The sequence below is a fragment of the Coffea eugenioides genome, chromosome 2 (genome assembly GCF_003713205.1).
Source record: "Coffea eugenioides isolate CCC68of chromosome 2, Ceug_1.0, whole genome shotgun sequence".
Taxonomy (NCBI): Eukaryota; Viridiplantae; Streptophyta; class Magnoliopsida; order Gentianales; family Rubiaceae; genus Coffea; species Coffea eugenioides.
The window spans coordinates 20,028,298-20,053,200 of record NC_040036.1 but is presented as its reverse complement, the minus strand read 5'-3'; the positions used below and the strand labels follow the sequence as shown (position 1 = coordinate 20,053,200).

Below are 24,903 nucleotides of genomic sequence, written 5' to 3'. Positions count from 1 at the left end.
TCGTTTCAGTTTGTCATTCTTCAGAGCGAATACCATCACATAGAATATCAATTGTCGACGTCAGGACTTTTTTCTTATTCACATTGGCGACCGGGCATATGCCTAAATGCGCGGCGGAAGAACAGCAAAACGAAAATATGGTGGGCGTAACGCTCTACACATTGATACGAGATATCAAAGCTTGAGATTTGTTTTTCATTCTTTTTCAGGGGCTAAGCTTAAGATGGTTATTTCTTCTTTTTTTTTTTGTATGTTTTATTTTCCTCTCGTGTTAGATGGAAATAGTTTTTCCTTTTTCATTCTTTTTTCTGGGGCTAAGCATAAGATAGTTCAGTAGCATAGCTTTGTTTTCTATTTTATGTTTTATTTTTCAATCGCAGGGCTAGCTAACAATCGTAGGTCTTCAATGGTTTTTGCTGCTACTATTGCAGGCTAGCTCAATTGGTGCTACAGTAAGCAACACACTGACTAATATTAACAAGCCATTTCAAGATCCAAAACGAATCGCAACAAATGTTACGAGCTAACAAATATGCAAAATACAGGTATTATGTCCACTTGTGTGGAAAAGCAGGAAAGAACCCTGTCAAAAAGTTCTTTTCCATAATTTGAAAAAAGAAGAACCAAGACGGATCAAAGCAGTCCGCTGCCATCTAACATGCTTAAACGTTCATCATCTGCAACTACTTGGCAATCCACCATCACGAAGGTGTTCGAAATCCTACAAAGAAAAATTTTGACATAAATGGCGTCCTAAGCATACTCCTAACTGACCAGACAGAATACATTTAAGTACTAGTTCCACAATGATTTATACACATTCTCATTGATTTGTATCATTCGAAGATTTTGGCCCGTCATATTCACAAAAGCCCGCAAAAAAAAATTGATGCTTCAACACATGCTTCAACCATCGCCCAATCCTCACATGAGGAAAACCTTGGCAAGCTGATATATTGACACCCTACTTTACACCTCTCCTAAAGATTAAGCATCTTGTCGAACATGCCTTTGCCTAATCCCTACATCGGTAGCATCTGGTTCACTCTGAAGTAAGCTAGTGCCATGTTCATTAGAATTTTGTCCTTCCCGGGAAACACCACCATTTTGCCTCTCAAAACCTTCACCGTAGTTATGAAGCCTCCTACCAATGAGGTAGCGATCATCACGTATAGAATTGTGCAGGTTTCTGAACCAGACATGGAATCTCTTTGCACAGTACCACAACAAACCGAGGCCAAGACAACCCAACCAGGCAAAACGATATACAGCTGAGTTGACCACTAATGGGTACCCAAATATCGGAAACACTCCTCTGGCTAAAACATAAGGAACACACAAGGCAGTGAGCAACTTCATAATGATAGGAAAGACTATTTCCCTCAGCACCCAGAAGCCCTGCAACCTAGAGAAGCCATCCTCCCTGACTCTCTCAAATTTTATTCGCCAACTCTCATCTACCAAAGGCAACACTTGATCCAGCATGACCTGTTTGAACAATTCATTAGGAATAAGAATCTTACCTAATCTTCAAATATCAACTCAACAATAGAAATGCTCTTCCATGGTCAGAAAGATGTAAAACTCACTGATATCAATGCAAAAAAAAAAAAAATTTCCAAATGAGATGCCTATATCTCTCACCTACTACACACATATAAACCAAATCAAATTTTCAGCTTTAGTATTGCACAGTCCATTCCTAGATTAGCAAGTATTCTACATATGTCTACAAGTGATATTGGAAAAAATAAAAAAGCATTCAGAAGAATTTGTTCATGCTTTCCCCCATCAGCTAGTTCTCTCAAAAGCAGTATAATATTAGAAGCTATCTTTTTTTTCCCATTTTGTGATAGAATCATTTAGTTTCATATTCAAGAAGAGATAACCACAAATTTCAGAAACTGAATTTACAAGCAGTATAGTTCCATAAGAAGAGTAGAAAAAATCAGGATCAATATACAAATGCAATACTCACCAGCCTAGTCCAAATCTTAAGAAAGATCAATCCAAGGGCCCAATCCTGATACAAAAGGAAAACTGGACTTTCATTCACGGGCACTCGCATTGGTACAATCACCAAGAGCTCGAAAAGCAGTCCAATTAAAACAGGAATGACAAAAATCTGGAAGATGAGTGAAAAAGAGTTAGGAGTAAGGAAATCAGATAAAACAAACAAACAACCCATAAAAAAATTAGAAAACTTCAAATACAACAGTGACTTGTTCAGAACTAAAATGTCCATACCCATATTGATAATAATGCAGTACTCTTAATCACGATCCCACACCATTTCCAAATTTGCTTAAACAAAATTGTAGCCCTATTTGTTCTTATCTGCTCAATTGAGTACCTTGCTCCAGCCACAGCGGTCCAAATGACATAACTTCCAATTACAAAAGCATACAAGTCTGAAGAAAAACAAAACAAATATCAGGCATTATTTCTCATCCCATAAACAGGAAATAATTTTAATACAGTTGCAAAAGCTGCAGTCTGTTGTATTACCATTGCACTTTATTCCATGTGTTATTGGGAGAAGTGGAAGGGCATTGAAAAGTGTTCGACCAAGTGAAACAGGCACAACAATCAGGGAAGAGTTGAAGATAAGAAGAGTCATCCAAGCCACTACCAACAGCAGCACAATTCGAAGCACAAAGCTGCACCTACTGGAAGATGAAAGAGATCATGTAAGGAACATGCCCCCCGGGGGCAGGGGGTGACAGTCTCAGGAAGCCAGTAGTTACATAAAGCTGATTTATAATCCAATGAGATATTTGCTGAAACCAATTGACAGATAATGGTAGCTGTATATTTTAACAGAATATACAAGACAAGCAGTGATGAAGAGAATTGAAATACAAATCAGAGAGGAAGATAAAAGAGAACTCAGTGATTTTGAAGTTGGACTGAGACTTCATATTTTTTACTTACAGCTAATTGCCAAAATTACACTTCCAAAAAAAATATTCTAGTATAACACAGTACTAGTTCAATCAAATCAAGTAAAATGCATCAAGCTAATCACAGAAATAGCTAGAAGAGTCCAGAAAAGAAGAATTCCAAGAAAACCTCGAATGCAGCAAAGAAAAGTATATTGAAATTGAGGTTCAATTTGCTGAAAAGATAGAAGTGTGGTTGGAAAACCAAAAATTACGGCATGCTAAAGTCATTTAGCATCATAGTGTCCACAGGTAAATTAAAGTCATTGGATTCCCAAGTTAAAGAAAAAACTAACATAGTCCAAGGGGCCCAGACTAGAAAAGGGAAAGCTCAAAGTAATATCTTCATCAGCTTGGTAGTAAGGATTCTATAAGTTTAGTTAGCTAGGGAAGTAAATTTTGGAGTATAGGTAATGTTACTGTCAAGACTAAAGAAAGCTCATAATAGTAGACAATTATATGAATCATCCAAGCTATAACATTCTCCAACAACCATAGGCTGGACTAGGTCTCTAAAGAGCTCACACCAAAGCAAAAATTTTATTCCACCAACAATTGTACGTTATTAAGGATGAATACTGCATATGAGAGGTATGATTGTCCAAATAAGAATATGGTTCATCGTTAGCATTCCTGCAACTTACTCTGTATCAGAGTGCTCATCATTGTCAAGCTCCTCAGACATACTGGCATTTCCTACTGCATTCCTGGCTCTGTTCACATCATCAGGGACAACTCCCACTAAGGCTCTATCCTGTCCACCCAGGTGTCCGTTAGCTCTATCTTGCCTACCTAGATCCCCGTTTCCGTTGTCATGAGCTCCATTATCCTCAGGTTTAGGAAGTAAATAATCAGTTAAACCAAGTGCCCAACCAACTGCAGTAAACCAGTATCGGAGTAGGGACTTGATTGTTGTCCTCAACTTAAAATGCTCAATAGCAAATGGAATACAAATTTGGAAGAGTAGCATGTCAGCAGGGATCTCAGTAAATGGATCGGATACACTGCAACAGAGAGAGAGAGAGAGAGAGAGTGTGAGAACTCAAAATGTTGAATGCAACAATCTTAGGGGAGAAGAAACTGAGAGGAGATGACTTACGAAATATCTAGAGGGAAAATTGAGGGAGCCACCCTCATGGCCAGTTTAACAGGTAAAAAGACCAACATAACTATCAAACTCCCATAAACAGCAACAGACAAGAGAACCCTACGAGCATGCTTGTGAACTGGATCATCGATCAGATCACGGAATGGATTATAGTTTGGATCAGCTGGATCTCGAAGAAAGTAAAGCACTCCATTACGTAAAACCTACAAACAAACTCTTGATTATTTGATAAATTCAGAATGACATAAAAAATTGATAAAAAGTGATTGATTGTTTGATGGGCAGATTTATACCCCTCTAAGAAGACTGACAAAAATACTTATTTGTAACATGTACACAATTCCTACAACCCAATGAACCAAAGAGCTTGCCAATGGAGAAACCGAGAAAAATTCCACTCTTTGTGCAATAGATTTCCCAAACATTCTTATGGTACAGACATCCAACCACCAGCCGCACATCAAAGGAAAAACTCCAAGTTCAATCACCAAAAGGAAAGCAACCTTTATCATGGTCATAAGATGCCTCATTGCAGCCACAAACTGCCTTAGCAGTGATGGAATAGTCTCTGCAATAGAAGCAATACCATAGAACCTCCCCATGGTCAACGGCTCCCCTCTAGTGTATCGAATTAATGCGACCACTCCAAGGTAAAAGAAGATGAGGGAGAAGATAAACATGTAACCCACAGCAAGCGTGGTAACATCCGACAGACGTGATGGCCCAACAGGTTGTCCCTTCAGCAGTTCAGATGAAAAGGAGGTGGTAAGGTTGCTTGATCCTTCATTCAGCCCTGTTCCATTCACTTTCAACATTCCAGCAACCTGGCCAAGTAAATTCGAATCCTGGTTATCAGAAGTCAAATTCGCTACAGCAGTTAATGCATTCTTCAATGTAATATTGGCCAACGAGAGGGCTGATTCTGTAAGTGGCATGACCGTTGACAATACTGGGCTAGTAGCTGAGGACAAAAGCCACGATAAATAATAAAGTATAACTCTTCCCAATGAGAATGGCACAAATATTACTACTCCGAGGAATATCATGTTGCTTGCAAGAACCTAGTCAGAAGCAAAAAGAAGTGTATCAACGGACTTGCTCTTAAAAATAAAAGGTAATGGTGAGTGGGTGGCAGATCATAATTTATTTAAATGCATACAAACCTCAGCCTGAAGTTATTCAGAGCAGACTAAGTAAAAAAAAATATTTTAATGCACTGAGCTAAGGAACAAGTAATGGTTATGGAAAAGAACAAAAATGGCTATGGCACAGAGAAACTTACAGTGAATGCATTCTCAACCAGGTGGAAAACAGGTCCTTGCATTCCAACCAGCTCATCAAATGGCACATCCTCTGCTCCATCCGCATCATCTAATCCATCAAACATCTGTTCCACATGAGCCTCGAGACGAGCAGCCTGCATCTCCCACCTAGCAGCAACATTTTCTGCATTCCTTCTGATTATCTGACCAGCACCACCAACGCCCTGCTGTCCCACAGCCTCTTCGCCATTTCCTTCACCTGCTACATTTCTGTTAGCTTGACCAGGAGGTCTTCTTGCAGCACGAGCTCCATTTCTTTCTCCTTCGTCATCCCTGTCAGCATCTTGCCCTCCAAGCTCTCGCAAATGTCTAAAATAATCCCTCAAAGAAGTTGCCCCAAGAAATATGAACACAATGCTCGCAGAAAGTAGAAATCCATGCAGACAATCAGTAAGAATTACTGTAGTAGAAATGTGACTCAAAAACAGTCTCTGGGCTTCACCAAAACTTCTAACAAAAGCCAATCGCCAAATCCAAAATGTTATGAAAGGGATGATGAGAAGCCAGACAGAGAGCACAAAACTAAGGCGCAAGAAGAACTGTAGGACATGACACGCTTTCATTGCCATCCCAACCACAAATTCTCGAAATGGAAGCCTTGTTGGAGCATTCTCGGCATAAACAGGAGAGAATGAAAATGAATGCTTACAAACCTGCAATTCATGTGACATAGAGGGATAATGAATGTCAGTCAAGAAAGACACCTACCATCTTAAAAACGAGAATAACGATAAGCCACCTACCAATCGGCTTGTTCTAAACTTTCTCAACTACAGCTTATTCAATTAAACACAAAGACACACACAACAAACTGTTTCGGTGCCGTTGAATTTCATGCTCTTGTGATCTCTATTAACTTCTCCTCTCCTCTCAAATTCAGGATTCTAAAAATTATTCAGATAAAAAAACTCCTTACATGCTTAAATACTAGACTAGTAAACACTTAATGAAAAGGAAAAGTAAAAAGCCCTAACCAAAATCCAGATCACCCGCAGATACCACCACATGTAAAAGAAAAAAAGAAAGGAAATCATAACTAAACAGAGAATATCAGAAACCACCGAACCTCGCATTGGCGAGCATTACTATGATTGAGCCACTGAAGCAGGCAATCTTGATGAACAAATTTGATACTACCACTGCAAGCGCATGGATATCGGAGAGGATTGTCGGCATCACCGGGGTTCCGGCAGATCCGGCAGACATCCTCTTCCTCATCGTCATCATCGAACCTGCTCACGGCCGCACTGTTACTAGTCACCTCTTTCGCCACCGAAGATGACGACGCCGAAGCAGAAGACGTAGGTTCCGCCTTGGGTGATGAAACGGACAGGGATCCTCTGTCGCGGCCATCGCTAGACGCCGGCACCGTCGGTGCGATCTCCATAGAAAAATTATTTGCTATGGGCAAGAGAAAATTAGGTTTATTGAACAATTACGACAGATAAATAGATTAGGTTTGGTGATTACGAGAAGAATGGATTGGTGATGAAGAGGAGACTGACGATATGGATCGAGGAAGAACGGCGGTGATGCGAGCAGCGCCAAATGACAATTTTGTCCTCCAGCCTTGGTTGAACAATTCTGAGGGTTGCTTTGACTTTTAAATTGATTGGGATTTTTTTTTTCTTTTTGCTTTCTTAATTCTTTTTTCGATTACGGAGTCGGCTAGATTCCGGGAACACGTGGCGATCTTTTATTGGTTAGTGATGTTTAAAACCAGGGCAGGTCTTGCTCAGGGACGCCGGGAATTTTATTTTTTTTTTTGGGTTTGGGCTTTTAAGGGGACCATCAGTATATGGATGGAAGCTCGGGTTTGCTAATTCTGCTAGGATTTTGCCGTGTAGCCCAAGCCCTCTTTTAACACAAGCCTATTAATGATTGCGCACAAAGAATTGTCCAGCCCAGAGGATAACTATCCTCTCCAAACCCAACCACAACTTTGAGGAGAAAGCTGCATGTTTTGGAGTTGGTTTTTAGATGCACGCACACAATAGCCATTTTCGTAACAACATCCAGTGTTTTTTTTAATTAATTAATTAATGCAAATATGAAAATTCACGATTAGTTAGATTATAATAATTTCGGATAAGAATGGCGAATCATGGAGCGGTTTGATTTAAAATGTACTACAAGTTGAAAGTAATGAAGGAGGATTACTGTATTTACAAGAACAACCGTTCAATATGAAGGCCACGAGGTGGGGAAAGAGACATGAATTAATGAAAATTTATGACTTCGTTTATGTGGCTTGTCAATTGCCTAAACCACTCATTAATTAAACGCATTATGTGGAAACACAGAAAGTTATTTTAGCTAGAGAGAGGCGAATAAAAAATAAACAATTAATGAATGTGATCGTTCCCAAAACACTTTACATACTCGTAGTGTTCCTTCATAAAATGTTGAATTTTTCTATGATTCTACCGAGTTTAAAATTCAATGAATTGATTTAACACAATGTATATTGATTTTAGTTTGAAAAAATCTAATTCACTTTTTTTTTGAACAATTCAAATTAGCAGAACGTATCAAGAGATAATTGAATTTGGTTAGACAATGTACAGTTGGTAAACAAGGATCGACTTTTTGGGTAGAGATTACTCGATGGATAAACTGAATCCAAAATAAAAGGATTGGTAATGAGAGTAAAATCCACAGGATTTATGGATTACTTGATAGGATTTAATAAAAGATTTAGACATGCATATTAGAGTTTGATAAGAAGAATGCGGGCGCGCTATGTTTGGATAGCAAAATTTTCCAAAAAAAATTTTCGCTTGCATCATAAACACATTTCTCAATTAATTTTTTTATATTCTCAACCACCTTTTTATCTCACATATATCACATCACAAAAAGTGTTACAATAATTATTCCAAATAATTATTTGGAATAATACTCTATCCAAACAAACAGCAACTTATTGTTCATAGCTTCATATTGCCCAACTTGTTGGCTTCTCGAATTTGTAGAGGAAGTTATTTTGATAGGTAAATGAGAATAAATGAAAAAAAAACATTTATATGTTCTTGTTGAATGGCAGACTTGATTAAAGTAAAGAAAATTTGCCAAATTGGTCCCTAACATTTACCAATAATACTTTTTTAGTTCCTAACATATAAAATCAGCCAAAATTATCCCTCACATTTAAATTGTGATCCAATTTGGTCATATTGCTCTTTTTTACTCATTTTTTCGGCTAAAAATAGCACGCCTCTCTCACGTGATCATATTTTTAGGGGCAGAACCGGAAAAAATATTTTATTACCGATTGAAAGTAAAATAATAGGGGACCACTTGACTTTATCAGCAGGCAAAGCATCTCCAGCTGCAGCACCACCTTCCCAGACACCCACCACCACCTCCTCATCCTCCTTGACTAGTTGTTGTTGTTGTTGTTGTTCCAGTTCAGCAGCAGCGGAAGACAGAGGAAGAGGAGGAGCAGCAACAGTAGCAGCAGCCTGTGATCATGTTAACCTGGCCAGTACGACAAAAGACATCCCTCCAAGGACATTATTTAAGCACCTCAAAACGACGACGAAGCTTTTGAAGAGAAAAGAGGGAAAGCCCTTGGCCAAGTAGAAACTCGATGCCGTTGAGGGCTTGGTATCTGAAGTTGCTGCTGACGCCCATGTGGACGGCCCAGGTGAGAGCGTTCAAAGGCGTCGGAGGAGGATTGTTGGGGGTCTGGAAATTGGGATCCATCTTCTTCCTCATCTTGATCAGGGCATTGGAGATGGCAGTTCCCACGAGTTCGGCGGCGAAACCCACGGCTGCAAAGAGGGTGCCTTTGTACATAAAAGTTCCCATCTAACTGAACACGCCGTAAGTCCCCGGCTCGAACATATGGCTGGTAGGACACACGGCGAAGATGGAGGGGAGGCGGCCAGAAAAAGGAGCGCCCTCAACCCCCGAGGTGGGTGCCAAGAGATACTTGAGCAGGAAATTGAGAATGGAGCTGACGACGAGGGTGGAGAAAACGAAATCCAATTCATTAAGGCAGAAATTAGGACGAGATGCCATGTCCCCAAGCACGTAGGCCGTCACACTCTACAGTAGGGATGTACGCAAGCCGAGCTACTAGCGAGTAGCTCGGTCAAGGTTTGGCTCGAACTCGGTCAAACCGAGTTCGAGCCGAGTTTCGAGTAGTTCGATTGGCGTTCGAGTCGAGTTTCGAGTCTCAAATTTTTGGCTCGAGGCTTGTCGAGTAGCTTGTCGAGCCGAGCTATTTAAATAATATATTTATAATTTAAATAATATATATGTATTATAATTATAAAATGACTATTATGGGTATAGGTTATACGAAATTTACAATATACTCTTCTTTATAATAAATTTTTATAAGGGTAAAAAAGTAATAACATAATTATAAAAATACCTAAAAAGAAAAAATGTCTAAAAAATGCCTCAGTTTTTTGGTCAAGTCGAGTCAAAAAACTTGATTAGACTCGGTTTGATAAGGCTTGACTAAGGGTCGAGCCTTATTGAGTCGAGTTTCGAGCTTAGAGCGAGTACATCGAGTCAAGTTTCGAGTATCAATTTTTTTGACTCGATCGAGCTCGAGCCTAGGGATATATGAGTCGAGTCGAGCTCGAGTATAGCACTACTCGAGCTTGACTCGGCTCGATTACATCCCTACTCTACAGCTTTGTCGTCGTCATCATCATCACTAACATTTCCAAGTTATGCTTGTTAATTAAGGGATGCAATTTAGGGTTTCTTGAAATTGTAATTTGAGGGGGAAAGGTGAAAAGGGGATGGTGGTCCCCTATCCTTTTACTTTCAACCGGTAATGAAATGTGTTTTCCGGTTTTACCCCTAATAATATGATCACGTGAGAGAGACGTGCTATTTTTAACCGGAAAAATGAACAAAAACGAGCATTAGGACCAAATTGGATCACAATTTAAATGTGAGGGATAATTTTGGCTGATTTTATATGTTAGGGACTAAAAAAGTGTTTTTGATAAATGTTAGGGATCAATTAGACAAATTTCCCTTAGAGTAAATAGTTTTGTGATCCAAAAGTTGCACGAAACCAGTAAAAGCATGGATGAACTTTCTTTTTGACCTTTCAAACAAAAAGCTGGTCCATGATATGGTGACCCAAATTCTTTTAGACGCTAAGAGACATAATGAAAAGTTGAAAACATCCACTTGGAGTTGGAAAGCCGCCCGTAGTTGCTCTGACTGGTGACAGTTGGTGTTCCACCAAATAAAACAATAATCTCAATCCACATTCGATACGAATAAAAAAGAAGACTAATCAAGGAATTGAAAAAAGGATTAAATTCTTCTTTAAATTGTTGATCGAAAGTTTGAATCTCATTTGTAGTAAAAAAAAATTAAAAAATGAGTTAAAATATTTTTTTAATCTAGTCAGATCTGTGTATCTGTTAATTCATTTTACAATCTAATAAAATAGATTATGTTGTATAAATATTATCGTTCTAAAAAAAGGAATTAAAGATGGGGGTATTAAATAAGTAATGCTCCCTAGTCCATCCTAGTAAGAAATTAAACTTGGCATATAGGGGTATTAATTAGCATTTGATACCTTCCTAGGAAAAAGAGGCAAGCATGTAGATCAGGTTATGAAAATAAAATATAGGACAAGATGTCGCTTTATTCCGAGGAAAAGTAAGGACAAAATCATTGGCCGATGGGTCAATTTTGTTGATCGTCATGCATGCTCTGTAATTGCTCATATGTCAAAGAAGTATTATTGCATCTCATTAGTGGAGGGACCTCTCAGTCTCTGGGGTGGCGTCGCACAATTGATAATTGAATTGTTTCGATTGTTAAGTTTGAATCACTTTCTCAACAAAGATTATACGTGATAGAAGTTCTTGGAAATTGCATTAGGGGAATGTATAAAAATGTCAAAAATGGTTCTTAATTCTACAATTTGTGATTCCAAAATATGTTCTGATTGGAGTCAGTGATTAGAGTCAATCAATCCAAATCAAACTGAATTCTACCAAAAAAAAAAAGAAGAAAAAGTAGTGATTGATAATTGGAAGATTGTTGTAGCGCATCTTCGGATTAAATAAATGAAATCGCCTTACCATTGGGTCTGGCAGTCTGTACAGTGGGCGCCATTCCCACATCACTGACTCCTTTACGATTTTGCTCGTCAATTCGATACCTACCGTCGATGCATACTGTTCCTTTCCACCACATCATTATTACTATTAAATATTAACTGTGATCTGGCTATTAAGACATGGGTCTCTGTCGGTGGAGCATCACCTCATATTTTTCCCAGCTTGCTCGCCCCCAGTGTCAGACTCTGATGATCCTAACTACTTAAAAAGTTCGTGTTCTTCTTGATTATGTCATTTTAATGGAGCTCATGGTGCTGCCCAGCTGCTGCATTCGACCTTTCCGCCTGTATTAATATCATCTTCTTCTTCATTTCATCGAGGTCATAACACACTGCTTCCAGAGTGGCAGCTGAGTTGAGTAACCTGCGTATGTGTCGTTTTTACTTGTTCCATGCAGTAATAATTACGTTTTGGGATATCTATTCTCAGCCTGTACTCGCCTATTTTAATACTGTCTCTCTCTTTCTCTGTAATTCTTTTTCCATGATCTTGAATCTTGACATGCACGAGGAGTCTTGTCTCATTCTTCTTTTTTTTTTTTTTCGCTTTTGTTTTATTTTGTTTGGATTATTTTAAGTTTCCAATCTGCCAGCAGTTTCTGGGTGGTTGGTGGATTCTTTATTCTGACAGTGAAGAGTGTGGGAGGAGAAGAAACCTAACTCTGAGATCTTCACTGAATAATTGTGCACTTGTACTATTTAGAAGATCAGTTACTAAGCCGCGGCCTAGTCTTACCGGGTTGGGATCACATACCAACTCTTCCCGTGGCTGCAATTGATTATCTTTACATAGTGTTATATATTAGTCACACATTTACAACAAACAGCTTGCGTGGATAACATCTAAGAGAATCAATTTTGCTCAGACCAGCAAGTCTCTAGTTTTGCTTGTGCAAGATCTATGATCTGAAGTTGTTTTTACTCATCATCTATGCAAATCATGTTTCGCCTGTGGCACTTGCTGCAAGGCAGCATCAACATTGTGACCGGGTCATCAAGTCTTGGCTGTTACTATTTGTTAGTCGTCTCAGAAATGATGATTTTTTTAGACTCTTCTGTTAACTCACTTGTATTCCTCAAGGATTTTTAATAGCTTTAGAGTGTTTTTGATGGATGATATTGAAAATTGACCGCTTCCTTTAAATTCAGGCCGTGACTTGCTTTATGAAGCTACAAGCCAAAAAATCAAATGCCATGAACATATTTTGATGAATATTTGTTTACTGAATTATTAGCCTTTGTTGCAGATGAAAAATGATTTTACGTCAGATGGCATTTCTTATTGTCCAATCTGAACTATTGAGTCGGAATACTGCATTCTTATCTTTTTATGTGAATTTAAATGACATGGATTACTGTTTAATTTGTCATTCATCAGTTAATCATGGATCAGAAGACATGGCTTTGGAGGAAAAGATCTTCAGAGAAGACAATCATTGCAAATGGAAAGGCTGATTGTGATGTGAAAGGAAAAGAAGAGGTAAATAAACCTGTCTCTTCTCTGTCAAGCCTGTGTGACGTGGTTCAAATTCTTCACTACGTGCAATAAGTTGGTTCAAATTCTTCACTACGTGTAATAAGCTTATACACTCAAGCTTTGAATTAGTTGGTTCTGGTGCCATCAAAAGACTATTACTGGTCTCGCACAAGAAACTCTGCTTTGAAATTGCAAGCTCTTTCTTTTGATTTTTGCCACGTGATTTCATTTCATTTGTGTGGGTGCAGATTCTTCCAAATGAAAACGAAATAGCTCTGGAGGAATCCGTTAAGATCCTTAACGAGAAGTTAGCTTTTCTGACAACTGAAAGCAATGCTAAAGAAGAGCTTCTGCAAAATCATGCAAAAATGGCAGAAGAAGCTATGGCAGGTGATAAGCGCAAACTTTGCATTCTTTAATATTGTATGCTAAGCAGTTTCCAAAATGTATTTTCATTCTTTCGGTTTGAATGATCGGTGGCATTTGCGCTGATCTCTGAAACGTATAAATGGCTAATCAGAAAAGTAAAATGGTTCCGTCTTTTATACTCCAGCTCAGAAGAAAGTAGAGGCAGAAGTACTGCACTTGAGAAATGAATTGGATGAAGCTTTGAAACAAAAATTGGCCGCAAATGACAGACTAGGGAACTTAAATGCGGCATTAAAGGACTGCATGCAGCAACTAAATGTGGTTAGAGAAGAACAGGAGCAAAGAGTAAATGATGCTATAATGAGAACTTCAAAGGAATTCGAGAAGGCACACAAAAAACTAGAGGAAAAGTTTTCAGAAGCAAACAAAAAGCTTGCAAATTTTACAGCAGAGAATTCCCATCTTAGTGAGGCAATCCAAGTGAAAGAAAGCCTGATTGAAGATCTAAGAATTCGCAGGTCCCAGGTAGAAGCAGAATTTGATGCATTAATGGCAAGACTGGATTCTGTTGAAAAAGAAAATGCTTTCTTGAGATATGAGTTCCGTGTGCTCGAGAAAGATCTTGATATTAGAAATGAAGAGATAGAGTTCACTCGCCGCTTTGCAGATGCCTCACAGAAGCACTACTTAGAGAGCATGAACAAAGTAAAGAAGTTAGAAACTGAATGCCAGAGGTTGCGTGTCATGGTGCGTAAGAGGCTGCCTGCTCCAGCTCTTCTCGCAAACTTGAAGGCTGAAGTTGAACTCCAAGGAAGACGACAGATAGAGACAAGGAGGAGAAAAACCAATCCAGTTTCTGGAGGTTTAGTTGTGAGAGAATCTACCAGAGAAAACCTTGATATCTCCAGTAAGAGAATCAGTTTCTTGGTTGATCGTTTACAGAATGCCGAACAAGAAAACAAGATTCTCAGGGATCTTTTGGTAAAGAAAGATAATGATCTCTCTCATTCTGTTACATCATGCACGCATATAGTTCCCATATCAGCACAAGGTGAAGCCCAGCTAGCGGAGCCTCATAAAGCTGAGCGATCTTTGGAGTTGGCTGTGTTGAATACTGTGTCCAGTAAAGTCTCTTCAGTATCAGATACAAACATCCATGAGGAACATGAAACAAGTAGTTCTCGATCATGGACTTCTGGTTTGATCTCAGAATTTGAGAATTTCAAAGATGCAGACCACAAGAATATGCCCGATCACAGAACGTTGGGGATATCAGACATGAGCCTGATGGATGATTTTGTTGAAATGGAGAAGCAAGCAATAGTTGCTATCAATGTCCCCCACGATAATTATCATGCTTTTTCAGATATGCACCATGTACAACCTGGTTACTCAAAGAGGGAGATTTGCCAGAATCACGTGGATTCAACAGGTTTGGAACTTGTTCCAGTCGGAGACGAAATTTGTGAAAGGCACCAGGAGCTACAAACGAGTGATTCTTCTTCCACAAAACCACGTGACTGGCTTCAGGCTGTCCTGAACATGATATTGGAGCAATTTCATGTTTCAGAAAGAAGTATTGATGAACTTCTTGAAGACATTAGAACTGCAGTGCACCGTGAAACTTATGAGGTAAGGAGCTCAGCTCATTCTAGACAAAATGAGCTACTACCTATTAGTGGCTACATTACATGGAAATCTCAGACAGCATCTCCAGTATTGGGCTCATCCAAAGGTGTTCCTGATGTATGCTCCTGTTTGGAAGAAACAAGCCATGGTGTTATCCAACCTCTAAGCATTTCAATTGGCAAAATTGTTGAATTTGTCAGAAGATTGACTTCTGGACATTCACATGATTGTACTGAGCGAGCTAACCGGTTAGAGATGGAATCAGGTGCTTCACCATCTAATCAGCTCACAACGGCCGAAGACTTTGCAATTCATGTTTTTGGATGGAAAGCTTGTGAACTTGCTGCTGTTTTGCACCAATTTGGAGCTACATGTAAATATCTGGTGGATGGGAAAGTTAGTTTTGAGAAGTTTGCTGCAGAATTATCGTCAGCTCTGGAATGGATCATGAACAACTGTATTACCAATCAGCCTATTTCTGGTACTGGATATGATCTGAGGCATCATTTTTCTCACAATGCTGTGGGAACTGCTATTGAACTTGGATTTGTGCAAAACCTTTTGTTGGAAATGGAGAGGACTCGTTCTATTCTTCAAGTAGAGAATAAAGCATTAAAGACCGAGCTTAATTTTTTGAAATCCTTGCAGAAAGATTTGGAGCTGAATTTGCAGTCTGCAAGGGATAAGAGCGAGGCTCTTACAAGTGACGTGGAGCAATCACAGCAAAGCATCAAAGGTTTAGAAACTGAATTGGAAACATTGAGTGAATCAAAAAGAATGATGGAAGAGCAGTTTGAAAATCAGAAATTGATAAATGAAGAACTTGACACCCACCTTACTGTTGCAAAAGCAAGACTCAATGATGTTTCCCAAAAGTTGTCTTCTCTTGAAGTAGAACTGGAGGATAAGAGTCACTGTTGTGAAGAATTGGAAGCGACGTGTCTTGAACTCCAACTCCAACTTGAAAGGTATTTTCCTTTTCTCAAGTTCTGCTGTTTCAAAGGAGTTAAAACTATTTGTCTTGGCTTAATAACTGAAGTGTCATGTCTATACTTTTGGAATTCTATTACCAGTCTTACCAGCAAGGAAATTCTGAGAGATGACATAAATCAAGAGGGAAAGCTGCTTCAGACAGTAAGTTCCCCTTTAACGAATAGAAGGTTTTCCGTTCTCAAAATTTGAGCTCTCCAAGAGTAACATATGAGTCAAGTTGGAGGATCTTAGTTCTGGTATATGCATTTCCACTAATATGCAGCAGTCTTGCAAACTTGTGATGCTGCATCTTTTTTTTCCCCATGTCGGTGGTTGGCTAAAATGGCACCATGCAGTTGCAAAGGAGTAATGATCTCTTGTTACAACCCAAGAGATTTTTCTAGAGTCCAATTTGCACACACGCACATATCAAATATTTTTTCCAATATGGGCATACGTAGTCTGATAAACGTAACTCCTTCAACCCCTAAATCCAAAGACTGCTCGAGTGCCATGCTGATAATTGTTCAAATTGGCAGGGCTGGGAGATAAAAGCTGCTTCTGCGAAATTGGCAGAGTGTGAGGCAACCATTTTAAACCTTGGGAGCCAGTTAAATGCCCTGACTCCACCAAAGGAAGCATCCTCTGCAAATAAAACGTTGTCTATTCCCAGCAAGAATAATAAGAAGTTGAACCAGCGATTATCCTTACTTGATCGGATGTTAAGTGAAGAAAGTACTATAATGAATGATCTGAAACCTTCCCAGTCGAAGGAACTTATAAGCACTGCTGAGACACAGATGCAACCTCCCTGTCGAACCATAAGTGATAGAGCGCTTTATCCTTCTGGCTCCCAACTAGCAGCTGCAGACCTCGTTCCAAAGCGTGAAGCAAGTAAAAATTCCAAAGCCGGGGCCTTGGTGGTTGTACCGACCAAGAAACGGGGAAGAGCAATTGGTTTTGTGAGGAGGCTGCTCCTTGGGAGAATGAGGGGAAGCAGCAAGAAGACGCCCTTTTCCTTCGCCACGTAAGACATGTTAAGTTAACGCAATAAAAGCTGACTTTTGCTTGTGAATTGGTATGTAACTTATCCTGTTGCTTTGTCTATAAGTTGGTATGGAAATACACGAGATTTGAGTCTTTAGCCTCATGGTTTGATTTCAGAGATTGCAAATTTCAGTGGATGCCAATTGAGTGAGAGAGGGGTGCTTATTTCAGTAATTAGGATAATATATAGTAGCTTCAAAAAGAATTGACGAACAATTGCGATTAGAAAAAAGCAAGAAGGTTTGCTGCAATAACGAGTAGATTATGCCTAAACTTCTTGTCCATTACTCGGGTCTTTCGTGGTGCTGCGGAACAAATTCCAGGCAAACTGCCTGAGACTAGAAGCTCTTGTAGTCATCAGGGCCTAATTTCCAGATCAATAGTACATGTACACAGGTATACATGTAAAGTACAAGGCACAGCCAGTGGCCCACTGAAGGATGATGTATTTGTCATTAAAATTTCAGTGGAACATATATTTAGAAAAGCATACTCAAGTCAATCTATGTATATTCAAACATATATTTGTTTGGATTGCGGTTTTCCGTCGGAAAATTACGTCGTTTTCCGTGATCACATTTCCCTATTATCTTTTTTCCTCACATACATCAAATCGCTACAGTAATTTTTTCATGAAAAATCATGAAAAATGCAATCCAAACACAACCTTAAGCCAATTAAAGTGATAGGGTAATAGATCATAATATATTATGTCAAAAGAAAGTTTGAAGTGATTGATAACAAAAGAATGGTTTAGACGAATGGCATAATAAAAGAGGTTGACAATTTAGCAATGCTAGTTAATATGCAAGGTAGTCTTGCATTTCTTTGCAGGGCTGGCATTTACTTTTTCTTTTGCTGGAGTTTTAGTTTCAAATGTTTTTTCATCAGAATCTTTTTGTGTGATTTGATCATTGAAGGGCAAGTTTCTCTTCACAATACTTGCTGGACTTGACGTTTGTGCAGTCAAAAAGGTCGTTGCTACTATTTCTTTAAGAACTAATTTGGTGGTAACAACGAAGAACAAACTTTCATAAATTGCTAGTAACATACTTTGCCAAAGATTAAATTTTTACCCCTTGACCCCTACTAATATAAAGAAACATTTTATACAAATTTAATATTTCTAGATGGGAAGTAACAAATATAGCACTATACACCTATATATTATAGTAATTAGCGCTTACAAAAATTAAAGAAACTTTAAACAAGTTGGGTTAATTCTATATTATCCCAACGGAGATCTCTGTACAAAACGTCCAACAGCTCACTAAAACAATCTAAACAATTGGCTTAACCATTCTTTATAAATTAAATCGAATAGAAACTGCCTCTCAGACAATTTTATCTAACAGGTAGTAAACAATAAGAAGAGTAGTTCAAGACAAACTTGCAAACCAAAACTTTTGTGAATATGGCTACTATTTGTTGATCTTCAAACTCTATCACAAGAGATCAATTATCTAATGAAAACAAATTTATGAAAACAATGATATAGTAAATAATTTTTTCTAGATTGTTATACCCTTCTATCCAAAGGCAATTTAAAAAGGAAAAAATTAATCAAAGTACTGGTGATTCACTATCCATGAAATATTTATTTTGTGTTTTGGATGCAAATAAAACAACGAAAACAAATAGAAAATTCCTTACCAAAGAACACCGTGAGCACCAGTTGATTAATACTATTTGTGAGCACTTTTTCTCCAAAAAAGAAACTTGTGCCTGAAAGCTTGCAAAGCCTTATGGAGGTTATGCTCGTCATCTGAAACCAAAAATTATGAAATACCAAAAGACTCTGAAACCGTAAGAATCAAAAAGGCCCAAACGGAAGAATGCAGAAAAATAAAAGTTTCAACTCATATTGTAAGAGTGAGATAGCCGTTATGAGTGCATAATTCAATCTTCATTTTAATATCCACAAGCTCAACTCATTTAATTGAGTGGAAAATTAAATGAGTTAAACATATACAAAAGACACATGTTCAAGTGGTCAATTGCAGATGACAATTGTTGGTAAAAATAGTTTTAAAACAACAAATCAATCAAAGAATGCCAAATCAGTTTAAATTATCCACATGGCACTTCTTGGTGAAGATACTCTTAGGTGGTTTTTATATAGTAGTTAGATAAAATAGAACACTGGTTCCATGCTTTCTGTTAAGATGAAAGATGATTTCTTATCCGCACAATTGTGATCCTCAGCACACAAGCGATTACTTTTCTTTTCGAGTCGTGTTGGCTGCCTCTGCATATTCTTTCATTTCGAGCAGAGCATCTTCGAAACACCTGGCCAGAAGTTGGGGATCGGGGATGATATCTTTAGCCACCAATATTTGCAAATCAGCTCTTCCTGCATAGCTAACCATATGCACGGTAACGGCCTGTGTTCAAATTTCAAGCAGCAGCACCGCCGTCAAAACAATTAATTAATGTGTTGATACAGCAAGAAAAGATGAACCAAAGGGCAGGAACTTTACATGGGGCAGGCTTGAGGTATTGGCTCTCAGGTAAGTCACCGGATTGCCTATAATTGTGATCTCCTCCCGAGGGCCGACCACATTCGAGATTGTGAACGTGGTGTTACAGACAATCCTATAATTAAGCAAGCCGGCCAACTAAACACCCAGTGCAAGAAAAGCAAGGAAGAAGAGTTAAATAGAGTTGCAGAAGACAGTGCTAGACTTTAGTCGCTATGAAACACGCTGTAAAATACGTATATTCTGGCAACACAGTCAAAAGAATTGATATCGATAACTTTTCATGCATTTCGGTAAAACTTAACCTTTGCTCCGAAGCAAGACATGACGAAATACCCAATTTTGTACGAGAAAAGTGCCTCTAATGATAGCTTTTTCTTGTCAATCATAGCTTTCGCTCTCCTTACAAATTGGAGGGGATCAGAACCTCCTTTATGATAGTAAACGGGTAGCAGCAGCATACCAAATTGATTCCCAAAGCGGGTGCCGGATTTGCTATCCAGCAGCTTTGAGAAATCCTGTGCAAAACCACCATGCCTTCAGGTTCAGCGACAAGGTCTAAATCTCAATGGTAGTTACTAATAAATGCACATACCTGCAGGCCCGGTTGAGGTCTTAAATTAACCATGGAAAGTCCAGTCATCTGAATCCCATCTTGCAAGGCTAGGAGCAACAACCAATATTGGAAACTTTCAATAACGAAGGATTTCTTCGCAAAGGTACCACTACCACTTGAGCAAAAGAAAGAATGGGGGGGTAAAATCAAAGAAAATAGTTACACCATCATTTGAATCAAGTTTTGAGGTTCATGTTATTTCTCTGGAAATCAAATGTCCGCCTATTGCCTATTTCTGCATCAGCATTTGTTTAAAGGAGATACTACAGTCCTGTTCAGGTTAAATTCACGTGGGATTGTGAAATGGTTTCCTGAAAGGGCCATATAATTTTCCTTCGTTTAGTTCCACATTCAAGGGCAGTGGGGGCAATTAGCAGAGGGCATTACGGACACAAATTAAATAAACAATTTAAAGTTTTGTAGGATTTGAGTTGTCCAAGTCCTTAGTTTCGTGATGCATGGTTTTTTTTTTTTTATCAAACTCAACCAAGAAGAAAGAAAAGGGATTACAAAATTCTAATCTTTAATTTATGGGAAGCTCAATTTCTTGTAAGCGCTGGATTTCATGTCAGCAATTGGAGAAGTATTCAGACATGATTTACTGGACTAAAATAGCTCATGCAAATTTAGAACAACACACATCAAACTTGAATGAAATTTTGCTTGCTTGCTTGCTTGAGTACCTAACATGAATGTTATGTGACGCAAAAATAAATAAACAAATAAAAGTTGGTAATTAATATAGAAAAAAAATGTCAGATAGATTATACGATACCATTGGGCGATCGGATGTCGAGGTATCTCGAAAGCCCACAAGAGACTACGCCGAAAAGAACGTCATTGATGGTCTGCAAATACAAAGCAACGAAATGTGACTTCTCAACTGGATTACTATTTTTGAATTTTTTTTTGATAAAAAATGTAATGTAACGAATTAATATATTGAAGTAAAAATAATTATAAAATGTATCCAGGAAAAGGCAATTCATAATTGGTTTCTGACACTTGCACTCACCTCCCCTATGGTTTGAGAAATTGCACTGACCTCCCTTGAACTTACTGAATCTTTGCATATTCAGTTCAGGGGATTAAAATATTATTTTAGGGAGTGAAATGAGAAATTTCTGTCAGATTTGTCCTTTGTGCTATATGTCAAGTAGTATTAGTAAAGGAATCACAAAATACTACAAATCAATTAACAATTAATAAACTTTAAAGGGTGCAGTTTATGGGCAAATAGACATTACCTATTCAAAATACTAGCTCCTTATGGGCATTTTATTCTCAAACATTTAATTTATGATAAATACATCAATGTTTGTAAGTAAAATTCAAAAAGTGTTACAGTAATATTCTTACAAAAAGAAAACCGGTAGGTTATATATTTAATATAAATTAAATATTTTTTTTAAAAAAAGAAATGGCCCATAAAGTATTAATTCTTTATGACTTTCCTCCATTACATGAACAAAGTATCTGCTCTTTATGGGCATTTTATTCTGAATCATTTAATTTATGTTAAATACATAAATGTTTGTAACTAAAATTGAAAAAGTGATACACTAATATTTTACGAAAGAGAAATTAGTAGGTTTTGTTTTAACAAAAATTAAATATGTGAAAGTAAATACAAATTTAAATAGAAGTTTCAAATCTTTTTTTAAATTTAAATTGCCTGGTAGAGGTATCGAATTTAAATCTGTATTTACTTTCACATATTTAATTTTTGTTAAATACAAAACCTACCAATTTCTCTTTCGTAAAGATATTAGTGTAAAAATTTTTCAATTTTGGTTACAAACATTTATGTATTTAATATAAATTAAATGATTCAAAATAAAATGCTCATAAAGAGCCGATACTTTGTTCATGTAATAGAAGAAAACCATAAAGAATTAATATTTTATGGGCTATTTCTTTTTTAAAAAAATATTTAATTTATATTAAATAGATAACCTACCGGTTTTCTTTTTGTAAAAATATTACTGTAACACATTTTGAGTTTTACTTATAAACATTGATGTATTTATCATAAAATAAATGTTTGAGAGTTAAATGCTCATAAAGAGTTGGTACTTTGAATAGATAATGCCTATTTGCCCCATAAACTACACCCCTTAAAGTTTATTAATTGTTAATTGATTTGTAGTATTTTGACATTCTTTTTTCTAATACAACTTGGCATGTAGTACAAAGGACAAATTTGACACAAATTTCTCATTTCACTCCCTAAAATAATATTTTAATCGCCTGGACTGAATTTGCAAAGAATCAGTAAATTCAAGAGAGGTCAGTGCAATTTCTCAAACCATGGGGGAGGTGAGTGCAAGTATCAGAAACCTCAAGGGATGTTTCTGCCAATTTTCCCCATTATTAAAAAAAACAAAAATTTGGAATTGTGAAAGGTTTATCTTATAGACAAGGCTTGTTAATTATTGTCCAAAACTATGAAAAGTCCGTATCATATATACCATTTTATGAGGTTAGTCCTCCCAATTTGCGTAAGTATTTATGTTTTTTGGCATAAAAAAAAAGAAAGAAAGTTGAGAAGAAGGGGAAGAATACCCTGCCAACGAGTGAGGACAACTCCTTGGTCCCATTGGAGGTTTCAAGTGACACTTAGATACACAACAGTTAGGCATGCCAACAAAATTTAAAGGTTTTACCTATCTCTCATAGAACGAGTACTTAGATTCCGTTTGGTTCATGGGATGACAAAAGATTGAATTAATTATCCTGTGTCATCCCATGTTTGATTGCATTTTATTTATTGGATTACACATCCCAATTAACCGAATTAATACACTATCCATGGGATAAAATAATCCCATGACAAAATTGGTATTAGTCATTCCGAAATGACCAAGAGATAGAATAATAAATTTGAAACTAATTTATCTTTACAAATTATATACATTTATACTCTCATAATTGTATAACTTTACTCTCACACAATAATATAACATGAATGGACTAATTTGTCTCCCAATTAATTTAAATTTTTTTGACTAATTTGCCCCTATTACCAACATAACAATATTTGGACTAATTTACCCTTGTGAATGATACAAATTCATACTAAATGTTATATAACCATTATCTCACATAATAATATAATAATAAATGGACTAATTTGCCTCTACTAATTATATTATTTTTTTTGGCTATTTTGCCCCTATGCATTATTTTAATTTTTTTGACAAATTTACCCCTATTAATTAATTTAAATTTTTAGCTAATTTACCCCTACTTATATCATAATAAAAGGATTAAATTGCCCTTACAAACCATATTTTCTCAATAAAATTTTATATAAATACATAATCTTATGAATTGGGCTTTCAATAAGCCCAAACTTAACTCAAAGAAAAATCTTCTATATTAACTTGAAATTGGCATACTTAAAACTCTTAAATGGGTTGGATTTTATTCAATTTAACCCAAACTTAGCCAAAATTCAACTATTATTTAATTAAATTTCAAATTTAGATTCAAAAACTATGTTAAAACTTATTTTTAAGGGCCCGAATGGGTTGAGTTTGAGTGAATACAATTTTTTATATATCAAATTTTAAAATTTCAAATTACTTTATTTTAATAAACGTTATAAATTATTAAATTATTTTATTAAAACGATCCTACAAATTAAGATATATTTTGATCATTAAAATAGTAATTCTATCAAATTCAATTTCTAACCAAACAAGGATTATTTTCTAATATATCCTATCCAATCTAAATCAATCAAAATAACTTAGATTATTAATCCCAGAATCACTTAACCCAACATTAATAACTCGAAGATGAGTCATCCACGTCATTGAGTCCGTGAACCAAAAGATGAGTCATCCATGTCGTGAACCAAAAATTAGAAAACCTTACAGCTTCCAAAGTAACAGTAGAATGGTAAAACCAAAAATTAGAAAACCTTACCGCTTCCGCCACTGCTCTTTTGACAACCTTCATATCATCAAGCCTGAACTTGGCCGTGGCCAACTTCCTGGGCCAGAGCTCTACCCCAGCTCCGCCGCTCACGGCAGTCCTGCTATCCTTCAACCACAAGCTCCTCAACAAAAACTCCACCACAAACACCAACGTATACCAGACCACCAAAAGCGCCCTCCACAAGGCCGTCCTCCACTTCCTTCTCTGCCCACCAGAAGAAGCCAAAGAAGTCCCCACGCCGCCAATAGTTGGCATCTGGCTCGGGTCATCAGCTTTCCGGCAAATCGTTAAGAACATGGACATTAAAGAGATCCCATCTCCAAGCGCGTGGTGCAGCCGCACAACCAGGCAGTTATGCGCCATTAATAGATGGACTTCCCACAAGGGCTTGTCTGTGCTGAGCGGCGAGGAAACGGCAAGGTCGGCGATGTAGTCGTTGACGGCGTCTTCTTGGGAGATGGAGGGGTCACCGTTGGTTACGGGCTCGTCGCGAACTATGACATGGCGGTCGACGTTGACTTGGGTTCTGCGCCAGTGCTCTCGGCCGTGGGAGTCTATAATTAGGAGGCTGCTGAACCTCGGTTGCTTGAGCATTATGGAAGTTGTGATTTCTGATTTTACGGCGTCGATGTCTAGGGTATTCTTTACTCCGATCGCACAGTTGATTATCTGGTTCATTTCCGCCTGGAGAAATAGCCGGCCAGCCGGCGTCACTGGCTCGTCGGTGTTTATGGTCTCCATATTGTCTGAAGCACTTTTTTTTTTTTGGGAGCTTCCGTTCTTTATCTGGAAGATAGGCAAAAACAGCGATGTTGCTGCTCGTTTCTCTTTGGCTAATGGCCAGTAGATCTAGCTTACGTACTAAATTTGATGAAAGTCCAATT

General features: G+C 37.6%; 3 protein-coding genes and 1 pseudogene across 5 annotated transcripts; 1 reads left to right on the top strand and 3 right to left on the bottom strand.

Annotated features, from left to right (window-relative positions):
• Positions 1–493: 493 nt before the first annotated feature.
• On the bottom strand, positions 494–6,953 carry LOC113762541 (probable E3 ubiquitin ligase SUD1). Of its 2 annotated transcripts, none has more exons than XM_027306032.1 (10): positions 6,878–6,953; positions 6,439–6,773; positions 5,333–6,025; positions 4,344–5,111; positions 4,042–4,253; positions 3,587–3,946; positions 2,509–2,669; positions 2,248–2,411; positions 1,979–2,125; positions 494–1,488 (listed from the first exon to the last, which is right to left on the bottom strand). In XM_027306032.1, exons 2-10 carry the CDS (start codon positions 6,757–6,759, stop codon positions 988–990), a joined length of 3,327 nt encoding a protein of 1,108 aa, XP_027161833.1. In that variant the 5' UTR covers positions 6,760–6,773; positions 6,878–6,953; the 3' UTR covers positions 494–987. The 2 variants fall into 2 exon arrangements, with proteins under 2 accessions (XP_027161833.1, XP_027161832.1); XM_027306031.1 differs by having other exon boundaries at positions 6,843–6,942.
• A 1,649-nt stretch (positions 6,954–8,602) lies between these two features.
• LOC113759167 lies at positions 8,603–11,564 on the bottom strand (annotated as a pseudogene).
• Positions 11,565–11,641: 77 nt separating this feature from the next.
• Positions 11,642–17,121, top strand: LOC113761050 (filament-like plant protein 7). 2 transcript variants are annotated; one of them, XM_027303865.1, is made up of 6 exons: positions 11,642–11,838; positions 12,863–12,964; positions 13,210–13,351; positions 13,515–15,927; positions 16,033–16,093; positions 16,471–17,121. In XM_027303865.1, exons 2-6 carry the CDS (start codon positions 12,869–12,871, stop codon positions 16,960–16,962), a joined length of 3,204 nt encoding a protein of 1,067 aa, XP_027159666.1. In that variant the 5' UTR covers positions 11,642–11,838; positions 12,863–12,868; the 3' UTR covers positions 16,963–17,121. The 2 variants fall into 2 exon arrangements, with proteins under 2 accessions (XP_027159666.1, XP_027159665.1); XM_027303864.1 differs by having other exon boundaries at positions 11,642–11,852.
• Positions 17,122–18,865: 1,744 nt separating this feature from the next.
• On the bottom strand, positions 18,866–24,903 carry LOC113764151 (O-acyltransferase WSD1-like). Its single transcript, XM_027308223.1, has 6 exons — positions 24,008–24,903; positions 20,850–20,922; positions 20,054–20,121; positions 19,764–19,976; positions 19,459–19,596; positions 18,866–19,362 (listed from the first exon to the last, which is right to left on the bottom strand). Exons 1-6 carry the CDS (start codon positions 24,758–24,760, stop codon positions 19,195–19,197), a joined length of 1,413 nt encoding a protein of 470 aa, XP_027164024.1. The 5' UTR covers positions 24,761–24,903; the 3' UTR covers positions 18,866–19,194.

Coding starts and splice junctions, on each gene's coding strand:
- LOC113762541 (XM_027306032.1), bottom strand. CDS start 6,759: ATGGAGATCGCACCGACGGTGCCGGCGTCTAGCGATGGCCGCGACAGA. Junction 4,254..4,343: donor TTGTCAGTCTTCTTAGAGGG/GTATAAATCTGC, acceptor GTTTGTTTGTAG/GTTTTACGTAATGGAGTGCT. Junction 2,670..3,586: donor GATGAGCACTCTGATACAGA/GTAAGTTGCAGG, acceptor TTCATCTTCCAG/TAGGTGCAGCTTTGTGCTTC.
- LOC113761050 (XM_027303865.1), top strand. CDS start 12,869: ATGGATCAGAAGACATGGCTTTGGAGGAAAAGATCTTCAGAGAAGACA. Junction 15,928..16,032: donor CTCCAACTCCAACTTGAAAG/GTATTTTCCTTT, acceptor TTCTATTACCAG/TCTTACCAGCAAGGAAATTC. Junction 16,094..16,470: donor AGGGAAAGCTGCTTCAGACA/GTAAGTTCCCCT, acceptor TCAAATTGGCAG/GGCTGGGAGATAAAAGCTGC.
- LOC113764151 (XM_027308223.1), bottom strand. CDS start 24,760: ATGGAGACCATAAACACCGACGAGCCAGTGACGCCGGCTGGCCGGCTA. Junction 19,977..20,053: donor GACCTCAACCGGGCCTGCAG/GTATGTGCATTT, acceptor GGTTTTGCACAG/GATTTCTCAAAGCTGCTGGA. Junction 19,597..19,763: donor TGTCTTGCTTCGGAGCAAAG/GTTAAGTTTTAC, acceptor CTGGGTGTTTAG/TTGGCCGGCTTGCTTAATTA.